The sequence below is a fragment of the Muscardinus avellanarius genome (genome assembly GCF_963383645.1).
Source record: "Muscardinus avellanarius genome assembly, chromosome: 1".
NCBI lineage: Eukaryota > Metazoa > Chordata > Mammalia > Rodentia > Gliridae > Muscardinus > Muscardinus avellanarius.
The window spans coordinates 17,511,094-17,537,426 of record NC_137786.1 but is presented as its reverse complement, the minus strand read 5'-3'; the positions used below and the strand labels follow the sequence as shown (position 1 = coordinate 17,537,426).

Here is a 26,333-nt window from a genome sequence, read left to right as displayed (position 1 = left end):
TCCTAATGTGACAAATGATGAAATAATTCTGTAGATAGTAAAATTATATTTATTTATTTATTTATTTATTTATTTATTTATTTATTTATTTATTTATTTATTTGTGTTACTATGGTTCCTGGAAACCCTTCTACATCCGGGCTAAACTCCCAGACCAATTTTATATAGTTTTTTTGAAACAGGGTCTCTTAAGCCAGCGAGGCTGACTTCGAACCAGCGCGATCCTCCTGTCTCCACCACCACACCTGGCTATAGATAGTAAATTTAAATTGTAAAGTGATTTAATGGAGCCAAAATATAGCTCTTAAAATTACAAGGAAATAGTGTATCTTTTAGTTGTATTTGATAGGAATTCTCTTCCTACCTAAGATATAACTCACTTAACAAATACAGAAAGCTGTTTTAAACTACTGAATTTTTCAGAAAGTATAAAAACTTTGTATCATATGTAATAAAATTCCATTACCAAAACCACCTGGAGTTATTGCAACCAATGAAAATAAGATAAAATAGGAATAAATATTTTAATGGTAAATATAAAATATAAAATATTCAATATGTGATTAAATGCCCATCAGAAACAATAAATTAAATGTAGGAAATAATCATATATTAAAGCAATAGTAATATGAAAAAATATACTTCTTAGAAATATTTTAAATGCACATTTAATATTTTCAAAAGAATATATTTATTCATTGGATTTAATTAAAAAAACAACTTTCAACACACATGCACACACCATGCACAGAAAATCTACACATAATCCTATCTCTTTGGTTCATATTTCCCACCTGAGGTCCAGCATAGACTACTTCAGATCTCACCACCTTACTATTCATCACTGCTCTTGTTGGTCTTTCTTGGAAATAAAATATCATCCATCCAAGAGAAATTCTTTGGTGAGCTCACAAGTGAATATTGACTTCTACTATTTAATCTTTTAAGTGTTAATATAATCCGTGCAGGGTGTAAGACTGTGATCTATGTGGTCCATAATTAAAGAAATTAAAACACATAGGTATTGGCTATCTATTCAAAGAAAGAAGAATGATATGAAATACAACTTTTAATTCAAGGCAGTGAAATGTAAATGACTTTATAGAGATCACTAAAAGCTTATAGTTAAAAAAGATGGAAGGCCGTGTGACTTTAAAGTGTAGAGTCCATTCCACCAGATAAAGTGAATCAGACAACAGTTTTCAATTAGGTGAAAATTTACTATTTGAGATGGGAGATGCATTATCACTTATATTTGTTAGAAAAAATTTAGCCACGTACATGTGGTAAAGAAGAGATTCAGTGGCCTTTTAACTTACTATTAAAAATACTAAATATTAAATACTGTGCTATATTCTATTCTCCAAAATAAATAACATATCCTGATACTCTGTCATTCATTCTTTGTTTGCTTTAGTGCCAAATTGTGGTAGGTAAAAAAACAAAAAAACTTGTGTTATCTCCCCAGAAAAATCCTGCTTGTTTGTAAATTTATCGCCCCAACTTATTATATAACAATAAATTTAAGTTAGAGAATAACCAGTGAAGGATTTATTTTGATGACATGTAGTGTGAAATACATATTGTGAATGTTTTCTTTAATAATTATATAATATTTATCATTAATATACTGACAGTAGATAATTGTATTTACAATTAAAACTTGAAGCTTGGAAGGTAATTTTAAATTAAAAGAAAAATATAAAACATTTGCTGACAAAACATAGTTTTTATTCTATCATCTTTCTTTTAAATTATAAGATTTTTAGGTTCACCACCAAAAAAAAAAAAAACTCATCATAAAATTTCAACTCCTTAACTTGATATCTATAGTAAATGAACTCTTGCCATAATATGACAAAATTTATAAATTTACATTTGAGCCAGGTTTCTGCACTTAGAATACTTTGCTCATTCATTTTTGCAATATGCAAGTGTAACCTAAACCCTTGCTATAAATTATCATTAATCTACCATAGCAAGTCTGTTCCATTTCATGATCTCCATGCTATCTCTTGAGAGAGTAGGCTTTACTTAATGCGAGGAGATTTGCCAGATTAAGTCTTATGCTTAAGTCTAAGTATATACTACAATTATAAATTACACAGAATTTAGAAAGGAGAAAGACCATCAGTAAGTGTGTGTATACTCTTATCTCAATGTGTTTGCAGGGCTCTAAAATATATTTAACGTGTCTTCTCAATTTGAAAATATTTGTGTTTTTTGATAATTTGCTATCAAAAGTACTATTTCTAGGTTACCATATTTGGTATGTACTTTTTGTTTCTATAAAATTGAATGCATTGAAATAGCACATCATTTTTAAATCAATGCAAATTATAATTATAATTAAATTATTTCAACATTATTAAATTATTATTATTATCATTAGTATTTTCATTGTACTAGGACTGAACTCAGGGGCATACTTCTGAGCTACACCCCCAGCTCTATTTTATTTATTTATTTATTTATTGAAACAGAATCTCACTATGTTGCTGAGGGTGCTGTAAAGTTGCTGAGGCTGGCCTTGAACTTGAGATACTTCTGTTTCAGATTCCTATGATACTGGTATTATAAGTGTATACCACCACACCTAGCTGAAATTTATTATTTTGAATCATATTTGCCAAATCATTTTGTACACTGTCTTAGTTTTCCATTGCTGTGACAAAATATCTGAGGCAATCCACTTGAACATGCAAAGGTTATTTTGACTCAAAGTTTGAAGGTTTTCAGTATCTGGTCGCTTGGCTTCATTACTTTGGGCCTGTGGTGAGTCAGAACACCATAGTTAGGAGGACACGGTAGAGAAAAATCTATTTGCCTGAGTGCCTGGGAAGAAAAAGAGGAAATGGCCAGGTCCCAATCTCCCTTTCAAATGCTCACCCCAGTGACTTCTCTTTCTTCTTCTCATCCCCAACACCTAAAAGTTCTATGATCTCCCTGTAGTACCACAGGCTGCCAACAGAGACTTCAGCACATGGTCCTTGGGTGACATTTAAGACACAAACCATAACACTGTCCTTTTTACCGCACTGCAATATATCAAGTACATTTGCTTTCGCTCCATTACATTTCTTTGGCAATATTAATTTCTGTTTATGAAAGTGAGCATTGTATTCTCTATTAAGTTTCCTTATGGTTTTTCATAAAATACAGAGTAACATAGGCAATACTGCTATGTGGGAGGCTATTTGGGGTTGTTGGTACGATAGCTAACTTTAAATTTACCTTTCATAAAGGTTATGGTAAAGGACCTCTTCAGTGTTGCAGGTGTAACAGTTAGAAGGGCATCTTTTAGAGTCTTTTCAAATTTTACAGTGTATTAGTACAGAAATGCAGGTATTCTATTTATTACACAGTGAAAAATCACAGTTTTAGGGAATGTTTATGTTTCTTTAACTTTGTCAGATTTGTAGCAGTCAATATCCCCATAGCTTATTTTTGTCCTTCGAACAGGCACTCACAGCTGGTAGTGTAATGTGCTTAATTTCTCTACAGAGTAGGACCATTTAAAATTCTGTTTTTATCCACAGGGTTTCAAGAGAACATTTAGAGATTTCTCCCATCCCTAAGCAAAATAGTGCACACATAATCTTCCCTGCATTACAAATCAAGCCTGGCACATTCTCTAATGGATGTAGCAGCAGCTGGGTGCTGCTGAGTCACTCTCCCCATGTCAGTGAGGAGGCTGGGATGCACCCTTTTTATTCTAACTGTGGCTCCCCTTCCTCCTCCCGCTAAAATCTCAGATTCTGCACTTCTTAACCTTTATTCAGCTACCCCTGACAGAATTAAAATGCGCTTTATCAGAAGGTGGACACTCGAAGCTTGGCAAGTAGGAAGTTAAGTAGTCAGTATACAATCTTGGCCCTAAAACAGAAAAGAGTGAATTTCAAATGTAGTGATTTTTTTTTATATATAAACATTTTGCTTGTGATAGAAAATAGGCTTTGTTTTTTTTCAATTTCATTTGGTTGTTCCAAATGCTGTTGAGGGTTTTGTTGTCATTGTGACTTGTTTCTTTTTCTTTCTTTCTGGGTTTGCCAGCTCACAATGACAAAGGAAAGACAGCTAACTCATATGCACGATGTAAAAAAAGTAGGGAAACTAAATAAAATTATTGCTGTTTTTATCATCCCCTACCACTCTATTTTGACTCCTGTTTTGAAAATGTGGTTCTACTCCTTTCTTCTGATTTCTTCCATGTTAAGAACCACACCAAGCTATAGAAGTCATCTGGCCCACCCTCTGTGCAAGGTGGGTGAAATGTTAAACAATTTTTAAAGTAAAATAACATGGTCACCAAAGCTCTCTAAAGATTTGAGCTTATAATGTACCAATAAAAGTATAAAAATAAAATAAAATGATACATAAAAAATTTTTCACTTTTAACTTCCTTCAGGTTTATAAATCTAGAAACTCCAAATATAATCTCTTCTGCTTTGTGCCATTCATTTACTAATAGAAAAATACTATTTCTTTAAGATGTAATAAATAATGGGCAGAGGGTTCCTGTTTGGGTTCATATTCCTTTTTTTGAACTATTGCTCTTTTCTTTACAACTGTATTATTATTTTGCTATGTTTATGAGTTATGTAGATTTTGGGGTTTGGCTTTTCTTTTTAAAAGTTTATATTTTTATTTTCCCATCCTTCTAAGTTAACATGCTTATTCTTGAGCAGATTTGTCTTAAATATTTTTTTTTTTGTGGTACTGGGGTTCCTGGAAACCCTTCTAGCTCTGGGCTACACTCCCAGAGCTATTATATATATATATTTTTTTATTTTGAAGCAGGGTCTCTTAAGCCAGCGAGGCTGGCTTAGAACCTGCCTGATCCTCCTGTCTCCACCTCCCAAGCGTGGGGATTACAAGTGTGGGCTACCACGCCCGGTGTCTATAAAATTTATATCTTTGTTCCATACCTGTGTGGGTGTTTGTATATAATGTATATGATCTCTGATATACTGTCTTGCATTTAACACTTATATATAAAATAATGGCAAATGGAGTTTTCAAATGGAGTTAAAAAATTATAACATATTTAGTTTCTTTTCCATTATGAAGTTTTCTTGTTAAGAGTCAGAGAACAGGTCTCACAAAGAAATGTAGAACAGCTATGCTGTTTGGCATTTGGTAAAGAATAAATATCAATATGAATAAATATTAATAGATTGATTTCTAATCTCCTCTGAGAGCACAGTGAAGGTTTCTCTACACACTTAGTAAGATCAATTAAATGGTTACAACCTTTATCCAGCATTATTTGTGAATCTGAAAGCAGAAAGCTTAGACAAAGAATGGTTGAGTTTATGTAAAATTTAAAGATTATCAAGAAGCAGCATGGCAGATGGTCAAAGGCATGACATTCGAGGCTGTGAATCAAATCATAATGACATATTGGATCATACAATTGTAGTGTGGCAGACAGACAAGGGAGGCCAAGAAGTTGTTTACAAACTTAAATGAACAGGTGGGGCCCAGAGTCTGACAACTGAGATTAGGTTCATCCTGGAATTGACAGACGGGAAGACAGGAGACATAAGAGAAGCACTAAAAGCCATAAGAAACCATAAAGAGATCCTGCTGCTTGAGTATTGCTAGTTCTTTTTGTTCATTTGGCCTTAATTTCTTAATACACAGTAGCATAATAAGAAGCTGTAACAGCAGACAAGTTCCTGCTGTGTGCAGTTCAAATCATTATTGATCAAAGACCCATTATGTGAAAGGAGTTCTGCAGAACACCACAACAGCACTGTTTCATGTATAAACTCTAATAGCATTTAATTATGAATGGTTCTTATTGTTGCTGGAGGACTAAACAAAAATACAAATAAAATACTTTCAAAATCTATGGCATCTAAAATCTCCAGTTTACCATCTAAAATCCATTCTAATTATATATATTTTTAACATGTAATGATATTTATTCTAGCTATTCCATAGGGCCTTAAATATTAAGCCAATATATGAGCTATATGAGCTTCAGATCTAAGAATTCCATATGTTTCTATCTTCATCTAAACCATTTAGATTTAAAAATAAGAACCAAGCCAGGGTGCACTTTATCAGAGAGTGTCCATTGTTTGAAGTTGACAAATAACATTCTCATTCATAAGTGCTCTAGCCTTCCATATTTTCCTTTTATTTACTCATGTTAATTTTTAATTTGTGTGTCTTTGTTTGGATACTTTCATGTTCTATTTCAATGTTCAAGTTTTCTTGTTCAAGTTCATGAACCTTCTGCCAAGTACATTTTTTGCAGTTCTGGTGAAGAACAGAATATCCTTTGTCAAGAGCTCATTATTCTTCTGTGCTAAAGCCTTTCTGGGTGGGAAGCTTTTGCTACCTGAATCCTATTTTCTTTTTCAAAAGTCAAACCTTCAGCTGGAAAATTGTCATAGGGCTTTCTATTTAAGAACTTGAAGTGTGCGTCTAGAAACATACTCTATATTTCTATTGCATTTCCAATAAATATCCCTTCCAATAATATAAAGTATTTTCTAAATTCTGTTTATACCAGGTAAGAAAATCCTTTTCTTATACTGGTGAACACTTGTTATCTCAGTATTTGGAAGGCTGAGACAGAAGGATCTCAGTAATTTAGCAAAATCCCTCAGCAGCTTAGTGAGACCCTGTTTCAAAGAGAAAATTAAAATAGGGCTGGGGTGAAGCTTAGAAAAATGACTCTGGGGTTAACTTGAAGTAACACCCCCCCCCAAAAAAGTAAAAGAAATGAAAAGAAAATCCTTTTTAATTCAGCTCCTCATTTAGATTACTTACTTTTGCTATATAACATACCCCAAGGGAAAAAAAAACATAATTATATAAATGTATGTATGTGTATATGATTCGTATTTTTACCCCATATAATCTTGAATATTTGAAAAGTTAATTATATTTTCATTACCTTTTATTAGCAATATACAATCATAAAAATATTATGCGGTATAGGATCATGATTATCAAATATACCTTTATAAGCAGAACTCCAGTTTTGAGTTCCTAAACAATCATTCAATGGATTCCTTTTTAGTGCAATACAATTAACTCATAGGTGCAATAACCACTTTGAGTTCTATGGGAAATAGACTCTGAATTTGGGTTTGGAGTGCAGATTGAGTAGGGGGAGAAATTGAGCCACCATGTATTTTTAATGCCAGAAAAAAAGATTCGGAGCCAACTAATCCTTCAGTACAATCTCACTGGATAGGAAACGGCCTGATATTTATTCCTTTGCAGCAGGGAACCATTAATTATATGCTGCTCCAGAAGGGTGTGACTTCCATCAGGTAATTTGAAGCTTGGGCAACAAGTCTTCCCAGAAAGAGAGCCTGAGTGGTACATCCAAGTATGTACCATAGGATCTTTTGATTAATAGAAATTCTGGAATGAAAAATAACAATGGTAAAATATTGTATGTTAAATGTGTTGAGGATATCAATACTAGTTGGTGTGCATTGATAAAGAAGTAACTCAACATTATCATTTGAATGGGGTCCTAGAAGACAACAGCTTTGTGTCCTATGTATTTTGGGGCAACTTACATTCTAGGTCTACAGTTATTTTTAATAGTTTTTATGATACAAATTATTTTTCCTATAAAAGAATAAATTTAACACTCCTCCCTTATTAGGTGTGCATGTTTGTATAAATTTTTCATGCAGTTATTTATTGTAGTACATGGCGTTCAAAGCACATAAAAAAGTTGATTATGTGATCATCATTAACTTTTCCAGAGTATGTTCCTTCTGATAAGAGTGCTTCATATCATAGTTATTTATATAACAGCTTACCAATCAACCTGGTGTTTCCAGAAAAAAAATATCATCAGTACCATTTTAATGTTTTAACCTCTCCTGAATAGTTGCCTAAGAATACACGTGTCTGTTCCTATAACTGGGAGTCACAGTCATCAGATTTGGAAAGTTCCCCCAGGCTCTCCACAAAGTTTAGGCGCCAGTGGCTTCAGGCCATTGTACTTAGATAGTTTATCTGCTCTGTCCATGTCCAAAATGCTTTTGCCTCTTCCTTCCGTCCTCTCATTGCTTTCCTTCCCTTTTAGTTTGGCTCTTTTAAATTTCCCAATAGGTTCCTCCATTTGAAAGTCAACTTTAGTTCCTACTTGAAAATTACCCCTTCATGTTCCTTTGTCCGTTTCATAAACTGAAAGAAAATAATACATGTGACCATTGTACCCTTGAAAAGAAATGTGAATCTTGAATGGCAGCTGTACTAAGTATATTTTGTTTTGTTATGTCTGTCATAGATAACACAGCCAGCATTCTGACAAGGCGGAGGAGATTTAGTCGAACTATGCAGGATGTGTATTATCTGCCCATTATGATCTCTGATGGTGGAATCCCCTCTCTCAGCAGCAGCAGCACCCTCACCATCAGGGTTTGTGCATGCGAGAGAGATGGGCGTGTGCGGACCTGCCATGCGGAAGCCTTCCTGTCCTCGGCGGGTTTGAGTACAGGAGCCCTAATCGCTATCCTGCTCTGTGTTGTCATCCTTCTGGGTAAGTCACTCTGCGCCCGAGGTGGCTCAGTAGCAATTCTGAATGAGAGTGAATCATTTTGACAGAACTGAGGTATTGGCAATGCAGAATGCGGTCATGCAAACGCGGCAGCACAGATTTACTTCATTAAGCTTCACTATACAATAACTGGAAGCAACTTGACTACCAAGTGATGGAGGAGTTGGAGTGTCAGCAAAAAAAAAAAAATGATATGAGAGAAACAGTTTTAGCAAGTATATACATATATATAATTTATTTATTTAGCAAGTGTGTGTGTGTGTATATATATATATATATATATATATATATATATATATATTTTTTTTTTTTTTTTTTTTTTTTTTTTACTTTTTTTTGTTGTAATGAGGGTGGAAACCAGGGCTTTCGACCTCCAAGCTATACTCTCAGACCTATTTTATATTTATTTAAAAACAGATTCTCACTAAGTTGTTGAAAGCCTAAGTAGCTGAGGCTGGATTCAAACCTGCACAATCCTCCTGCCTCAGACTCCCAAGTACTAGGATTATAAGCATGCACCACCATGCCTGGCCGCAAGTTTATATTTAAAAAAAATTAAAATATTCTACTTTTTCTTTAAAAGGACTTGGGCAATTTCCAGGAGCATGCGTAGCATCATCTTAAAATATACCTGACTAGGATTCACCCCAATCAGCTTAGCAAGATGAGCCCATGGGGTTTTAGGGACATGGGATGAATAAGTATAGAGATGCAATGTATAACATGTGGATTATAATTATTGTATACTAAAAATATTCCCAAGTATTTGGTTTTAGGTCCTTTTACCTTACACTTAAAAAAGATAGAGATAACTATGAGATGATTTTCATGGTAATTTGTTTAATCATCTATCTACTAATATATCAAAATATTATGTTGATACTAGAAATATGTATCATGAATAATAAGCAATAAAATAAACCTTAAAAACAAATAAAAATAAATGACTTCTCTGAACTTCTATTAGACTTAAATATTATTTTGTTGTCAAATTTAGCTGCATTTTAACATACTGACTTTAAATGACTTTACCTTAAAACACCTTGAATTGGATTAAATTAAATCAGATTAGATTAAAAACAATAAGAGTTCTTTAAATTTGAGATTTGCTTTGAATTTATTTTATTAAAAACTGTTTCCAATTTTATATTACCTGTTTTAGTAGTCTACATATTATCATGCCTGTTTTACAAGCTGAACATTACTGCAAAGGCTTTCTGCTGGATTTAAAAATCAGATAAAATGAAAACCAGGATAACAAATCAAGGTTTTATAACAAGACAGAAATAAACAATCTTTTCTGCTTCATAGTTTAGGGTGGGCACATTCTTACTTCTCCCCTGGCTCCTCACCCTTCTTCCTTTATCTTAGTGGACTTACGTTTAACTCCTTTCTTGGTACTGTGCATACACAAAAAAAGAATTACATCTTTTGGTGAAATGGAGATATTCTTATAAGGAATGTTCTTTGTTTTGTTCCACCGGGGAAAGATACATTTCTTTGTAGATAATGTGCAGAGTAAAACACATTGAGGCTGAAAAGGAAGAGCAATGGAGGAAGAGTAAAGAAAGGCTTGGAGCTTTGCTGGGCATGGCAAAGCTGTGGGGTTTGTTTATGTCGTGCAAAATGGAAGGTGCAAGGCAAGAGAGCCCCATCACAAAATTTTCAATTTGACAAAGATCACAATAAGAACAAATTCAATGGTGTTAACAGAGCATGTTGGCAAACCAATTAGAAAGACACTGCAGTTGTCTCCTTCAGACAAAGCACGATTTAGATTAGCATATTTTGAGTGAAGCTAAGGAAATGTGAATAATATCAAAATACGTGAGGTGTTATCAAAAGCTTTGAAAACTTAGTTATCTGGGTGAATTATCACTATCAAAGAAGGCTATTTGGCTCTTGCTAAGTGTGGATCGTAATTTCCCCTGAGCTAGATAGAGATGCTAGAAGCGAACTTCGCAGAAATTACACAGCGAAAGAATAGAGAGACAATAGACGAAATGCCAATGTGATTGCTAGGTCAAAAGGAGTGAGATAGCAGAGGACAGAGAAGAGATCAGAAGGAAGGAAATTAGTAAAGTAAAATAGCACAAAAGTCAGGGGAAAAAGTGGTGTCAAATAGGACAGAGCACTATGTTGCACAGCAAACCTAATACACAATGTCAAAAGCTGCTCAGAGGTTAAATAAATTCAACATCAAAAGTCCTGATTGCACTTATCAACATGGGATGTATAGGACATATCTTTCACTGTCAATCCATGGTAGAGAGGGGACCCAGGGAAATTACGCTCTGAAATTTCATTTGGATATATATTTATCGGTCTCAACTGCAATTTTCTTTGGACATTAAAATATTTCTGTTTTTCTCTTTGAAAATTAGAAAAAGCCACTAACCCTCCAAATTCAAAACACAAAGTCACACCAACAAAATGGCAAGAAGTTTGGGTCCTTCTTGTGTTTCTAACTGAAGTTACAGAGAATAGAATTCTGTGATTTTAATATAAGTTGTTCAGATTCTTTATTTCTAAAAAGATAGTTCACTTATAGTGGGGAGGTTATGTTCAATTTTGTTTTTATTTATCATCATACAACTATTTTTATACACTAAGGTAAACATCTTATATGCTACCAAAGGTCTTTAACATTCAAGTACATTTTAAGATATAGTGGAAAAATATATTTTATTATTTTATAAAAATAATACTTTCTGCCGCGTGGTGGTGCACGCTTGTAATCCTTGTGCTTGGGAGGCAGAGACAGGAGGATCGTGCAGGATCAAAGCCAGCCGTGCTGGCTTAAGAGTCCCTGTTTCCAAATAAAAATATAAAAATAGGTCTGGGAGTGTAGCCCAGAGGTAGAAGGGTTTCCAGGAACCCCAGTACCACCAAAAATAAAAAATTATATATATATATATATGTATATATATATATATATAGTAATAATAGTTTCTTCTAATTTACTTTTATGAAAAATATCTTACCCTCTGGGATAACCAAAAGAAGATTAGCAAGTTTTTTGCTGTTTCTTTTGACTAATGAAACAAAGTTGCTTTTTTATTTTTTATATAAAAACTTAAATGATTTTAATCTTATCTAAATTTTGTAGAATAATTTATTGAGCTTGGGTTCAAACAGTCAACTCATATTCTCATGGCATTATAAAGGCTTTTACTGGTATTTGGAAAATATCTGGACAACATACTTAGAATATAATCATCTGTAATTTCAAGATAATATTGAAATTAATTTGAGTTCAAAATATTTATGGAAAATATTCATAACACCATTTATGGAAAATATTCATAACACCAAGGGTAGCAAAATTTTATTTCACAACATGTAATTATGAAGTAATACTGTCATAACAGCGAAACAAATTGTGAAATTAGAACTTTCATATTGAAGACTACTTTAACCTTTAGCTTTGTGTTTAAAAAAACAACTGTGCTTGTGTAAACCCAGCCCGACCTTAACATAGTCAATTTAAAAATTGACTATGCTCTCAGATAATCCATTCAGATTCACTCCTCTCAATTTCTAGATCCCTGAAAATAAAGTTTCAGTTAAACAGACCTTAAACTCATCTGCCAAGTTTTATGATGTTCAGTTTGGGGGATTTTTTTGTAGCTAATATACACTATACATTTTAAAATATGATCAGATTTCTTCTTTGTGTGTATTTCTTATCTAAAAATTGTGTCTGAAAACCAAGATTCTGACTTTAAATGATACATGTTAACATCTTTTTCATATACCTATTAGGATGAATGGGAAAGAATATGTAAAGGGACCATGTGATGCAATCGGAGTTTTCTGCAAATTAAGAGGAGCTCAGGCCCCTTTCCCTTCCAAACATACGATATTAATCTCCCAACCTCATCCATACATCACACAACAAGGGCAGCACATGGCTGGACAAAACTTCATCACTCTTGGCATAGAAGTCATTGGGAGAGGATCTGAATTAGACCTAGGTGAGGCCAGCACCTGAATCATCCCTAGTCTCATATATAAATACCATAATAAACAAAGACAGAAGTGCATTCATTGTGAGAAGAGCAATGGAATAGGAGAAGAAGGTGAAATTAGTAAGGAGATAGCTGTCGATATGTTTGTCACTTGTGTTAGCTCAAACAATTTTTTAGCTCTCCTTTGTGGATATGAAATTTCAGTGAGATATACAACTAGATGTGATCAGTAGCACTATAAACACTAATCAGAATAATCTCCCTGACTGAAGTACTTTCACCAAATGTAGTGCCAACAAATGATGGTATTATAAAGAGGTGATATTTTTTGGTAAAAAAAATTGCAATGATATGTATTTGGGAAGAGTATATTGGGGTACAGTATGAAACCAAAGGCGAATTATATGAGAATTCAAATGATGAAACTGAATGTCCTCTTAGTACTCCAAGCATGATAATGAGAAACAATTCAAAGGATTGATATAATAAAACAAATACAAAATAAAATTCTCTGTCTTTGAATTTCCTTATTAATTAGAATTACTATATGAAACTCATAATATTTTTTGTGGTACTGGGGGTGAAATCCAGGGGCTTTTCTACCTCCAGGCTATACTCCCAGACCTATTTTATACTTTACTTGGAAGCAGGGTCTCACTAAATTGCTGAGAGCCTCACTAAGTAGCTGAGGCTGGATTCGAACCTGTGCGATTCTCCTGTCTCAGCCTCCCGAGCATGGGGATTACAAGCGTACGCCACCACGCTCGGCTGAAACTCATAAATTTTAATGTTGTTATATGAAAAGATATTATCAAAATCTTTTAAATTCTGTTTAACTATGAACACAAGAGAACAAAATATATACCAATCATGGATAAAATACTTGTTTTAGAATGAAGACCTGTCAAAAATACATTAGCAATTTAAAGTTTTAATCCATTTTATACAGGTAAAATCTTCTTCAGAATGTGTCAGAAATTACTTATAATTTTGAACAAGAAAGGATGATTTATGAGCTTATTTTTCTATAACATCATAATTCATTTAATTTTTTATTTTTTAAAAACATATAAGAAGAGGTACTTTATATCAAATGTATAATTTGAGAGATTTGGGGGGCCATTTGAATGATTTCATTTGACTCCCAGGTTTTGTGTTTTTATAAGGATTCAAACAAACTTATATAATATTTGTCATCCTCTTATACTTTGGGCTTGAATTTTTTTATGGTGGTACTGGGGTTCCTAGAAACCCTTCTGTCTCTGGGTTACACTTCCAGACTATATATATATATATATATATATATATATATATATATATATATATATATATTATATAAATAAATATATATTTATTTATTTTGAAACAGGGTCTCTTAAGCCAGTGAGGCTGGGCTGGCTTAGAACCTGTGGGATCCTCCTTTCTCCACCTCCCAAGCGCAGGGATTGCAAGCATGCACTACCACACCTGGCAAAGCTTGATATATTTTTAAAACAGTTTTTAGATTTTGATTTTGGATGTGTGTGTGTGTGTGTGTGTGTGTGTGTGTGTTTGTGTGTGTGTGTGAGATACTAGGGACTAAATCAGGGACATTCTACCTCTGAGCTACACCTCCAGTCCTATTTTATTATTTATTCTGAAACAGGGTATAACTAGGTTGATGAGAGTCTCACTACTACTTGTGAGGCTGAACTCGAATCTGGGATCCTCCAGTCCCAGCCTCCCAAATATTGAGATTACATGTGTGCCACCACATCCAGTTCTTAGTTTAGTTTTTAAGTGTTCAAAATTATTCTTAAGTAAAATCAGCAGGCATGAACTGATTTTTAAGCTATTTTAAAATCAGTCATAGTTGTGCACACCTATAATTCCAATACTTAGGAGGCAGAAGTATTGGAATTATTATCACAGGCTTGAAACCAGTGTGTAGTAACTTTTGAGACCTTGTTTCAAAATAAAAAAATAAAATAAGGCTAGAAGTATATTTCAAAAATTTATTTTTAAAATAATTTTAGTAAGTTTATTACTATTCATTAAGATTCACTCCATACAATATGACAGTATCACAAAAGAGTAAAAGATTGTTTCGTTCATTTACAGAACACATATTTTTAGTGTATCTATCTACACTGCGCCATATGCACCAGGAATACCTGCCGAACAAACATGAATGCAATCCACTCATTAGGAATACATCATACATCCACAGTTCAATTGACTTGATTTGAATTTGTCTAAACATATTTAATTAAGAAAATATGATATACACAAGCACTGAAACATTGCACTTTCGTTGGTGAAGGATGCAAATTACCCCATAATTCTATAAGAGCTTTTTTTTTAAATTTTTTATTGAACATAAATGGTATACATTTAAACTATACTTGATGCCCGCTCCCCCCTCCCACCCCTATTTTCCCTTCCCCCCTCCCAACAGTGATTGTCCCGGGTAACCATGCCATATTCGTAATTTTACACATATTCGGATGTGGACCCTCATTAATCAAGTTCAGCCTTCCAAGTCCTCTATCTTTCCATTTTAGCTTTTCTAGTATTTCCCCTCCATTATCTGGAGTACCACTGGTATCCTCTAGGTTCCCTAGTTTGGGCATATTAGAGGAAACATATGTACTTTCTCCTTTTGTGCTTGGATGGTCTCATAAGAACTTTGATCACATTTTCCTGTCATGCATGTATGTTAATTCCCTTAACATAAAAAACCAGCCATTTAACCATAAGAATGAGTTGATTTATTAATGAAGGTAGAAATTTTTATTATAATAAATTAGGTAGTCTGTAGAAATAGAGTTTTAAGACTAGACCTCATTTATTCATAAAGTTGATACATTCTGCACGATAAATCTAAACCTCTGAATAGAATGCAGCAAATTACTTGAAAATTGTGTTTGGGTCTTTGAATTAGAAAACGTGTGTGTGTGTGTGTGTGTGTGTGTGTGTGTGTGTGTGCCATATTTATTTCATTTAGCAAGCCTTTCTCCTCAAAATAAAAGAAACAAATATTTAAGCAAGTTCACATATCCTTAGGTTTGCCAGATAAAATGTAGTATACCCAGTTAATGCTGTGAATTTTAGAAAAATTAAAAAATATGCATGTGGCCGGGGGTGGTGGCACACGCTTGTAATCCCTGCACTTGGGAGGCAGAGACAGGAGGATTGCGCAGGTTAGGAGACCCTGTTTCCAAATAAAAATGTAAAAATAGGTCTGGGAGTGTAGCCCGGAGGTAGAAGGGCTTCCAGGAACACCAGTACCACCAAAAATAAATAAATAAATAAATAAATAAATAAATAAATAAATAAATAAAATAAAAAATATGCATGTGTATATGCACATGTCTGTATGTATATACACACATATATACTATGTACACATATGGTTATACATTTAAACAATACATATTAAAAATATATATACATATGTGTGTTTATTTGTATATATAAATATTACATATTTACATGTGTATATGTACGTACACATGTGTATCTATATATGTACCACAAATACGTTGTGTGGAACAACATAATATATTGAACACATATGTGCTGTATGCAATATTGTTGTATGTATACGTATAAATATTAAACAATGTATGGAACATATTTAACACCTAATAACATATATATATATATATATATATATATATGTGTGTATGTGTGTGTGTGTGTGTGTGTGTGTGCATGGATGTATTTGTTTGTGTGTTTATCTCATATTTAAACATCTACTTTTTCACTTTCATTTGATAACCCTAACAACCTGAGATCTCACCAGAATACAGTTTTCATTTTAAAGCTTAGAATATTAACTGTGCAGAAAGACCACCCTATACAACTGTAGTAAACCAAATGGAACCTCATGACAGTCCATCAGGAAGTTAACATTAAGTTATTCTTTCTGTTTAATAGCAGTATATTTTATCAAATAGATGTAAAATGATGAGAAATGCCAAGACTCATTCCCATCACTTATCCAGTGATTGGGACATCATTGGTAATAATAACTAACTTATCTAATTTGACAAGAGCTATCCTAAACAAGTCCAAAGGGTCACTCAGCTCCCCTCCTCCTCCTCCTCCTCCTCCTCCTCCTCCTCCTCCTCCCCCTCCTCCCACTCCTCCTCCTCCTCCTCCTCCTCCTCCTCCCCCTCCTCCTCCTCCTCCTCCTCCTCCTCCTCCTCCTCCTCCTTCTTCTTCTTCTTCTTCTTCTTCTTCTTCTTCTTCTTCTTCTTCTTCTTCTTCTTCTTCTTCTCTCTCTCTCTCTCTCTCTCTCTCTCTCTCTCTTGCTGTATAAAAATGACAAATGACATGGAACATTGGACTATGAAATATTGATACTTTTGGTGTGAGAAATCATATATTGTGGTTACAGCACTTGCACTATTCCTGTACCCTCTCTTGAGTCTCAGAGTCTTTCTTTTATAAATAAATAAAGCCAAAGCTCTGTTATGAGGACTAAATAAATAAGCTACATAAAGAACAGCAAAAAATTTCTCACAAATCCTAAATTTTGTACAACAAATAAAACGATATTCTTTTCTACCTTGATAGAGAAATGCAATGATTAATGCCTGGCAATATAATTCTAAGTAATAATGGACAAAAGAGATCAACCATCTATAAGGCCCTGCTTTTATTTTCTACAAAGCATAAAAATTAAAAAGTTTAAGGTAGAGTCACCATATAATATATTTTCTTATATCCCCGATCAAAATTTCATATCGCTTTTCTATCATCTGTTTCCTTCACATTAAGCACTAACAGTTATACTTCAGTAAAAGTCAAGAAACCTGAATTCCTGAGCCTGGTAAATGAGAGTATTCCATTTTCTCCAGAAGATCAGCAATTCACAATGTTTTCTAGGGGAAATCATTTATTTTACAGTCTTGGAGGCATTAAAATATCTTGCACTATTATTTGGAGAGCAAAGAAATGAGGACTGCAAGGCGCAGTGTGCGCAGATGATGCGCTGCACTGCAGGATAACTGCAGTGTGTTGATGACTGTGATTGGAAATCATTTTCTTTCTTTCTTAATTCTTCATCTCCTTTCCTTTTTTTTTTTCCTCCAGCAATTGTTGTACTATTTATCACCCTGAGACGCAGCAAGAAAGAACCCTTGATTATTTCAGAGGAGGATGTGCGGGAGAATGTGGTTACATACGACGACGAGGGAGGCGGGGAGGAAGACACAGAGGCCTTCGACATCACAGCCTTGAGGAACCCTTCTGCTGCTGAGGAGCTCAAGTACCGGAGGGACATCCGGCCAGAAGTGAAGCTCACCCCTAGACACCAGACACTGTCCACCCTGGAGAGCATAGATGTTCAGGAATTTATTAAACAGAGACTGGCAGAAGCAGACCTGGATCCCAGCGTTCCCCCCTATGACTCTCTTCAGACGTATGCCTATGAGGGTCAGAGATCAGAAGCTGGGTCCATCAGCTCACTGGATTCAGCGACGACACAGTCAGACCAGGATTACCAGTACCTCGGAGACTGGGGACCAGAGTTTAAAAAGTTAGCTGAACTCTATGGAGAAATAGAATCTGAAAGAACAACTTAGGGGCTCGATTCTTACACCCTTGTGGAATTTGCTCCCTGAGCAAGTTGGAGATATAACCTCAGCAATGACAAGGAAAAATCCTGCAAACAGTACTTGAACTGAGCAAGCTGTGCGCAGCTCCTGTAGAAACAAGTGCCCTTTTTATGATCAAAACTGGGTTATTTAATTGGGAGAAGTCAAATATAAAAAGATGCAGAGAAAAATACTATTGTTCCTTGTGTATATTTTCAATTGCTCAATAAAGTCTGTGGTACTGTTTAATTAAGAATACCTAAAATAAGCCAAACAATGAATATTTGTTTCAATATTTTGTGATTTTTTTTCTTAAATCAAAACTAAACAAAGGGGTTGAAAATCACTGGCAACTATGACTTATGGGGGGGAGGGTACACTGCAAAATGAAACTCATTAAGTTAGTAATCATGACCTCTTTGCCACTTTTCTGGGTGGATCCTTGAGACCCACACTCTGTTAGTGACAGATCTCATTAGCTGTGTCCTGTGTTTAAATTACGTAAGGTATTCCCAGTTTACCAGACACTCTGTCATGGACTCGTATGTACCTTTTTTCTTTGCCCTCCCCACTTCTTTTCTCCATACAAATTGATGGAGCATGGGGATTTGCTGCCTGCACTATAATGTATGCAACTTCAGTGCACAGGTTGTGCACCTACTGAGCACGAGACAAGTGTCTCTGACCCATCCACCCTCCTTTATTTTAATAGGAGACCCACTTTTTTAAATGGATAAAATAAATTGTTGAAGGTATACTCCGATAATCTGATACATCAGGGAAAGTTTTAATTTTATAAATAGCTACAAATCTTATCCTGTACAGACCGTTGGGGGACTTTATATTTTTTCCTTATGTTTTGGTATTTAAATCAACAGTTGTGATCATTTATCTAAAATTAATTGTCAAAATTTTGCTGATTGGTTTACACTTCTAATTCATTGATTCTCACCATAGACGTTTTGTTGACAGTGTGTACTTACCTGGTCACATTATGGTCTGAAAAGACTGTTCTCAATTAACATAAACTTCCTGGATGTGTGGTTGACTATTCTTTGCACAAGTTCACACTTCCTTAATCTCACTAATTAGTCTATTGTTTTATATCTCCGGAAAAATATGTAAGAGTAGGCTTACACGCGCACGCGCGCGCACACACACACACACACACACACACACACACACACACACGGGGATTCACAGTTATTACCTTTAGATACACCCCTGAAAGTCTTTGAGATTCGAGTCCAAAACTGCAAAATAGACACAACATTGACTCCCCTGCCTACCTCACAGGGTTGTTGTGAGGAACAAGAGTCTGTAATCTGCTTTGACCGCTGCAAATAACCCGCCACATGATGGCCCACCAATATTATCTGGTTTCTTAATTCTATGAGCTTATAATTAACATTTACATGCATTTTGCATAAAATATTCTTTTACCATGAGAGAATTTCATGAAATTTTGACAGTGAAGTTATTGTTTAAGTATATAATACACAAGTCTAATTTTTTAAAATATTTTCCTAAGCAATTGAATTTTCTTTTGGTTCCTTGAAAATTTTTTCCAAATTGTTTTAGACAATATTTGTTGTATTGTTACTAATTTTGAAGTAAATATTTTATAGCACAATGACTTTATTCTCCAAAATTACCCTATGTATTTTAGTTATATTAATATTTCTTAAATTCACAAATAAGAACATTTAAAGTGGACATTTTCTCTTTACTCTTTCAATTTATCATAATCTAATATCCCCAAAAGTTATATAAAATCTATGTAACACTACCCATGTGCAAAATTTTGGATTTTGCCTCTGTTTGCAACTTCCCTGTGCTATTATATTTCAATTTTAAGGTATGGAAGGTATATTTAATTTGAATAATTCTCATTTTGTGTTTTGAGCCTGAGGAATAAAATGTAATTTAAGCTTTTGACAACACTTTAGCTTTCCAGATGCTGCTTTATCTTTTTTTTTTTACATCATAATAGTGTGTATTCCAGTGTAAAGCTGAATCCAAAGACACTTGGAAGGTCTTGGGGAACACTCTGGATACACATACTCTGGTTATGTTGATGTTGGACTTCATGGGTCCTGAGAGGAGAACTTGGACAGCTACTAGAAACCCCAACGCTTTGACTTTCCTATGTCTAGAGAACCAGGAAGGTCAGGTTTGGAAGTCCATCAACTTTTGGGTTTAGATTGTGATAAACTGTCCATGCCTTTTTCTTTTCTTTTTTTAATATTCACCTGGTAACTTTACAGATTAGGGCTTGAAAGATTAAAACATGTGTATTTACTATTTACATTGACTTCAAGGTCCTCTAAGTATTCTGAGTATTAAAACATTTCTCTAATTTTGTAAGAACAAAGCACTTTATATTGGCCTAATTTAAATTACTCTTTATAATGTTAACACTTAACACTTTCCTTCTAAACCCCTTATACTAAATCGAAACATAAAGTCAAATTAGAACTTCTATAGTCTGAAAATATTTTACAATATTGATATGTTTTAAAATTTTGTTAAACCATCCCATGTACTATATTTATATTCATTATGAAACTAGGAAAGTATATTATTATAAGTAAAGATTGGGTCTCATATTTCTATATCAACTGCTTTAAGTTAAAAAAAATAATAATGCCATATAAACGCTCTGTGACTTGACCAAGATCATTTGAGAAAGAAACTCTGGATACACATACCATTGATTTAATGACCAATATCTCACTTTAAAATCTGATAATATTTACATCCAATGGTATTTCTTAGTGATATTTATTAATTATAAATACTTTGTGCAAGCATTGGAAATTATTAAGTTTTGCAGAAATTACTAAAGACTCTTTTTCAGAAATTCTTCTCATGACAATGAGCACAAACATAGATTTGATTAAAAAGAGATTGAGGGTGACAGGTAAAGCTTTATACAGAGATAAACTGAGAATTTCCTATAATATGGTACAAGCTGGGAACTATTCTAAATGGAATCTCATTCACTTAATCACATATATGTGCACACACATACACATATCTTTGTGAAGAGCATTTGGAGAATAAAAGAATATTCAATCCATGATGCAGGTATGCAATCCCAGTACTTAGAGGCTGAGACAGGAAGATCACAGGCTGAAGGATAACCTCAGCCACACAGTAAGACTTTGAGCAACATGAAGAGCTAGGGTTATAGCTTGGACATAAAGTATCCCTGGGGTCAATCTCCAGTGCCAAAAATGTATATGTATTTAAAACAGAAATTTAGATATTGTCCTGATCTAATATGTGATGAATATAAAATTAAAGGAAAGTTTTACTACAGATAGATGATTCAAAATAAAAATTTCTTGGTTTTTAGCCCACCTCATATCTAACTTTTAGTGATGTCAATTTGTCGCTAGTTTCAAAGATGACATAAAAAAAGTAATCAAATAAGAGTAAATAAAATATTTAGAAATGATATTTTAAAGTACACTTTACAGGTAATAAATACAGTTTGGTCAGGAGTCTACACAAAAGGAAGAAGGTATATTGATCTAGAATTCTCAATAATGCAAAAAAACCTTAACCCATTAGTCATTGTTTCTTTTGTTCTTAAAGACTTCAACACCTAGATTTAATGTGGTTTCTGTTTGGGTTTTGTTGAATATAGAAAAAAAAGAAGCAAATATTGAACCATCAAGAAGCATCAGTTAACTAAGTAATAGAACAGGATTGGATAGTATATTTTGATGGCAAGTCATTATCTACTGACGTGAACAAATCTTAAAAAGTTTGAATGATTTTCTTGACAAGTAGAACTGACAAGTCAGAACTCCAAAGTTGATTATTTTAAAAAGGAAGACTTCTATGTTTCTAATTCAATGTATGCTTAGCTCCTAGGTATGTATTCAATTGAATGGTATGGCCAACCAATCTGAAAACATATACCTTGACTACATTCTCTCATTCTCCCTCTCTCTCTCTCTCTCTCTCTCTCTCTCTCTCTCTCTCTCTCTCTCTCTCTCTCTCTCTCTTCTATCTCTCTCTCCCTCTGCTGTTCTTTGAGATTAAAGACAAATTACTTTCTGAAGGAAACAATATCACTTTAACTTTTACATTCCATCTAATTTTGAAAAGTTAATCTCTTTGATCCTATAGCCAAAGGACTTTGTACAACCATTTGAAGATGACTAGTCATAAACAAAGTTACTTTATTTCCAAACACATTTTTAAATGAAAATATTAAATGCAATAATTTTATATCAAAGACACATTCCTACTCTGATGTGTGCCAAGGAAAGATTTTTATTAAAGAAAAAATCAGAGGAAACCAGAATTTTTTTTTTTAAAGAACTGGTGAAAAAAATGGGGGAAGATATTACTTTAGTGAAGAATGACTACAAAAAGTGGGTAACACTTTGCTGATTCTGGAGAAATGAAGAATGTTTGCTCTTCAATACTGCAGAGACATCAAAACTCAGTGATAATTTCTTTTTAAACTCTAAGACTTGGAAAAGATGGGCATTTAAGGGCTCTTGAAATTTTATCTTCTGAAAAAGGCAGGTGCCACTTATAGATTAGAGGCCGTTATATTTAGTATTATTGCCCAGTAACACACGCTTTGGAAATAAGAAAATGGGCCACTAGTGTCACCCTAAAAAATTCATCAAGGCAATTTCTCTTATATCAAAGAAGCATCAAACTGTTACTCTAAATCACATCTTAGCACTTTTCAAAGTACTATTTCCAATATCCCAGTTGCAAAGAGAAATTCACAGATCCTAATTTTTTTTTTAATTGTGAAATATACGGTCCACATGAACTATATGTGATACAGTATTTTAAACACTGAAAGGGATGTGGAAAAGCATTTTCCGGTGACATTCATCATCATCAATATAATTAAAGTCTTTTTAGAGAATCAAGACTTGCATATAAAAAACTGTGGGCCGTGAAATTAAAGGCAGAGTGCCAAGTGTCCTAATAGAGGTTGAGAAGCAATGCCACGAAAGGTCAGAAGAGTATACTGAAACTCCCTCATTAATGTGCAACACTACAGGGATTCCCTAGATCTGGAGGAATTATACAAAATGTGAGGCGAAAGGCAGAGAGGGGGAAAACAGGACTGATCCATGCAGAATGACTAAACCAAGAGTGGTGCACTTGCATGTAATTTCAATACTTGGGAGACTGAGAAAAAATGATCAAAGGTTAAAGGACAGCCTCAGCAACCAATTGAGGACCTCAATAATTTAGTGAGAGCCTATTTTTAAGTAAAAAATAAAATAGGGCTGGGATGTAGCTCAGAGAATGAATGACCCTGGATATATTCCCCAGTAACCCCCCTACACACACACAAAAGAGAATTCCAAAATTATGTTCTTTTGTATTGACTAGAGGACTCACGCAGGGGAATAATAAAGAATAATGATGATGCTAGTGGAAGATGTTGGAAGAAGGTGGATCTAAACTTTCGTTGATTGGCTTATTGAATGAAATTTACTATGTAGAAAATGTGATTGAGTATATTTTACCCACAAACAAAAAAGTCATCATAGCTAGATCTTTCTTTAAGGAAACTACATCTTTCATTAACATTTATCAACATATAAGAGGTATTAGAGGAAAATTCTAGAGTTTTGTGTATCTACAGAGAAGAGGACTATTTCAACACTTCCTGGAATATAAAACTTTAGACTAAATCTTGAGACATTCAGAATAAGTCACAGGTAATGGACATGTCAAGTTTGAGTGTTAGAATCATAGAATTATATCATTTTATTTTTTCTAATACAAATAAAATGAGGGTTGGAAAGAGATATTTAAAAAGCAAAATATATTCACAGAAATTTATTCTTAGCCATTGTTTTAGGCATAAAAATATTCTTGAGCTAAAATCATCCAAAAACCAAAGACCAAATTGCTGCCTTATTATAGCATTAGTTATTAATTGTTGAATTATTTTAATACTTTAAAACACAAAAATGTGAAATACTTTATTTTCTTTATATAATAATTTGATTTACTTTCAATATGTGATGATAATATGACATGAAGATGCAATGATGTATTAATGTACCAGGTAGATAAGCTAAGATTCCCTATCTTTATAGTTCTAATTTTTTCTTCATTTACATTTAACGGTCTATTTTTAACATCCCTTGAAAAGCTATCATCTTATTTTATGTGCTTTAGTAATCATCTTATTTTATGTGTTATTCAGAAAAAATTCAAGAAAATGTCTTTAGAAGTAGAAACTAGTTATATTTTTCCAAAGTTTTGATTTTAATGCATTTTCTTCAGCTCTGTCACTAATCCTACTCTTCCTCAGCAAAAGGTAATTAAAAATGCATTCAGAAAAGTATTTTGTGATAGTCACTTTTCTGGGAACCTGTGGTTTTATTCTATGATGTGGTTTGATTTTGTAGTTCTTAAAACACTGTATATTCCTAATTTCCTGGAAGACAAACACTCTTTACATTTTTCCAAGGATAGCTGGGAAAATATTTTTATATGAATTTTATTTCAAGTGACTTTGACAGTTCATTCCATGAGCCACTGAAATTATATATATTGAGATAAAATATTACTTTCCTATTTACAGAAAATTTTCAATATTGTATTTTAAAAGTTGGTAATTATAATATTCAAAAATAAGTATAATTTTATTGATACTCTTCCCCTTAATTAGAAAATTGCTTTTTAAGAAGAACAAACATTATATCAACATCCCAAATTGTATCTTCTGAGTGATATTTTCTTTTTACAATTGCATAGAAATTTTACAACATTGATCACACAATGATAAATGCCAATTAGTGCAATAAAATACCTCAATAAAAGTAAATTTTAGTTGTCTCTTCTAAGAGGCTGAAGTAAGATATTTAAGCTTTCTCTAATTTCTACTTAGTATGTTTCAACTCAGAATACAATTTTTAAGGCTTGGAAAGAAATATGCTTCTCACCTCTGCCTCCATCAAAGTTCATTATTACTTACTTTCATGTGTCTGGTCTGAGGGTAGTCAATTGTCTCACTCATTTTAAGCTATCTCAGTTTCAATGTGAACTAAATGAGTAAATGCAGGAAAGAAAATTTTTGTATTAAAACAAATAGCCTGTGTCAGTGTCTATAATCAAAGCATGTACTTGGACAAAATGAACAGAAGGTACCAATACCTGAATCAACTGGAACAAAGAGAGTGAGGAGGTTTGTACAAGCTTAAAGGTCAATTTAAACATTGTTTATAGATTCTTTTAATTTAAGATAAAAATAATATTTTTGCATTTATCTCCCCAAACTTTTTGCATACTAGTTATACTTTTCTGTGTAAATTAGAGAAAATAGTATAATTTTTGGCAAATCAAATAGCTTTACTAATATGTTTTCTTATTGCTTCTTAAATCATTCCCACCCTCTGACCTCAGATAAATTATAACCTGGATTGTTTGTCATAAGTAATAAAAACTGTGCCAATTTTCAAAATTGATGAAGTATTTTAAATCCAAATAGATAAGGATAAAGAGACATTTCACTATGATTTTGTTCCATCCTTTGTTCACCACGCTGTGCTGGGTACAAAGTATAATATCTACTCTTGTACTTTCTTTGCCAATATAATTATTACAAAATAAGTTCACCTTTCTAGGTTTTTTCTTAAAATACTCCGGAAAAGTTTTGATCAAGGATACTTGGAAGTAGGTGAAAACACTTAAAATTCAAGAGAAACATAACTCATTAGCACAGGCATGAAATACACTTTTTCATGATCAAGGAGACAATCTCCTGTGATTTTTTTAGTCTATTCTGTAATCTTAATCAAAGAAATATGTTCCCATTGATAGACATAGTACACAAAATGAAAATTATTTCTTTATGGTACATAATTTTACCATCTAAACAACAAAACACCCCAATATATATATATATATATATATATATATAGCAAGATAAACTATTTGTTTTCACAGGACATAGCTTCATTTTGAAGATGTTTTCATTAAACATTTTGCCAACACACAGTAACTTAAACATAGAGGTAGATCTTATTGGAAGAAAAAGCTCAGTTTGAAAACAAATAAATTGTTTTTCTCTATAACTCAACCTTATATACCCCTTCCTATTAAAAAACAGCTTAACATTCTTGTTCATGAGAAAGAAAGAAATCACTATGCAAGTAAAATAATAGAAGTTTACATCTTTGCTTTTATTTCTCCCAAATCTGATTGTTTCAATACACTACTTTGATTCCA

General features: G+C 33.3%; 1 protein-coding gene across 3 annotated transcripts in view; it reads left to right on the top strand.

The window, feature by feature from the left end:
* Positions 1–18,086, top strand: part of CDH18 (cadherin 18) — a gene marked incomplete at both ends in the record, with an annotated part of 341,945 nt that extends 323,859 nt beyond the window's left edge. Inside the window, 2 exons of one of the 3 annotated variants that reach the window (XM_080704748.1) lie at positions 8,273–8,524; positions 17,596–18,086. In XM_080704748.1, coding sequence (XP_080560874.1) covers positions 8,273–8,524; positions 17,596–18,086 — 743 coding nt within the window. Of the gene's footprint in view, positions 1–8,272; positions 8,525–17,595 lie in introns of those variants that run through there. The other 2 variants (XM_080704750.1, XM_080704749.1) reach the window with 2 other exon arrangements.
* Positions 18,087–26,333: the final 8,247 nt, after the last annotated feature.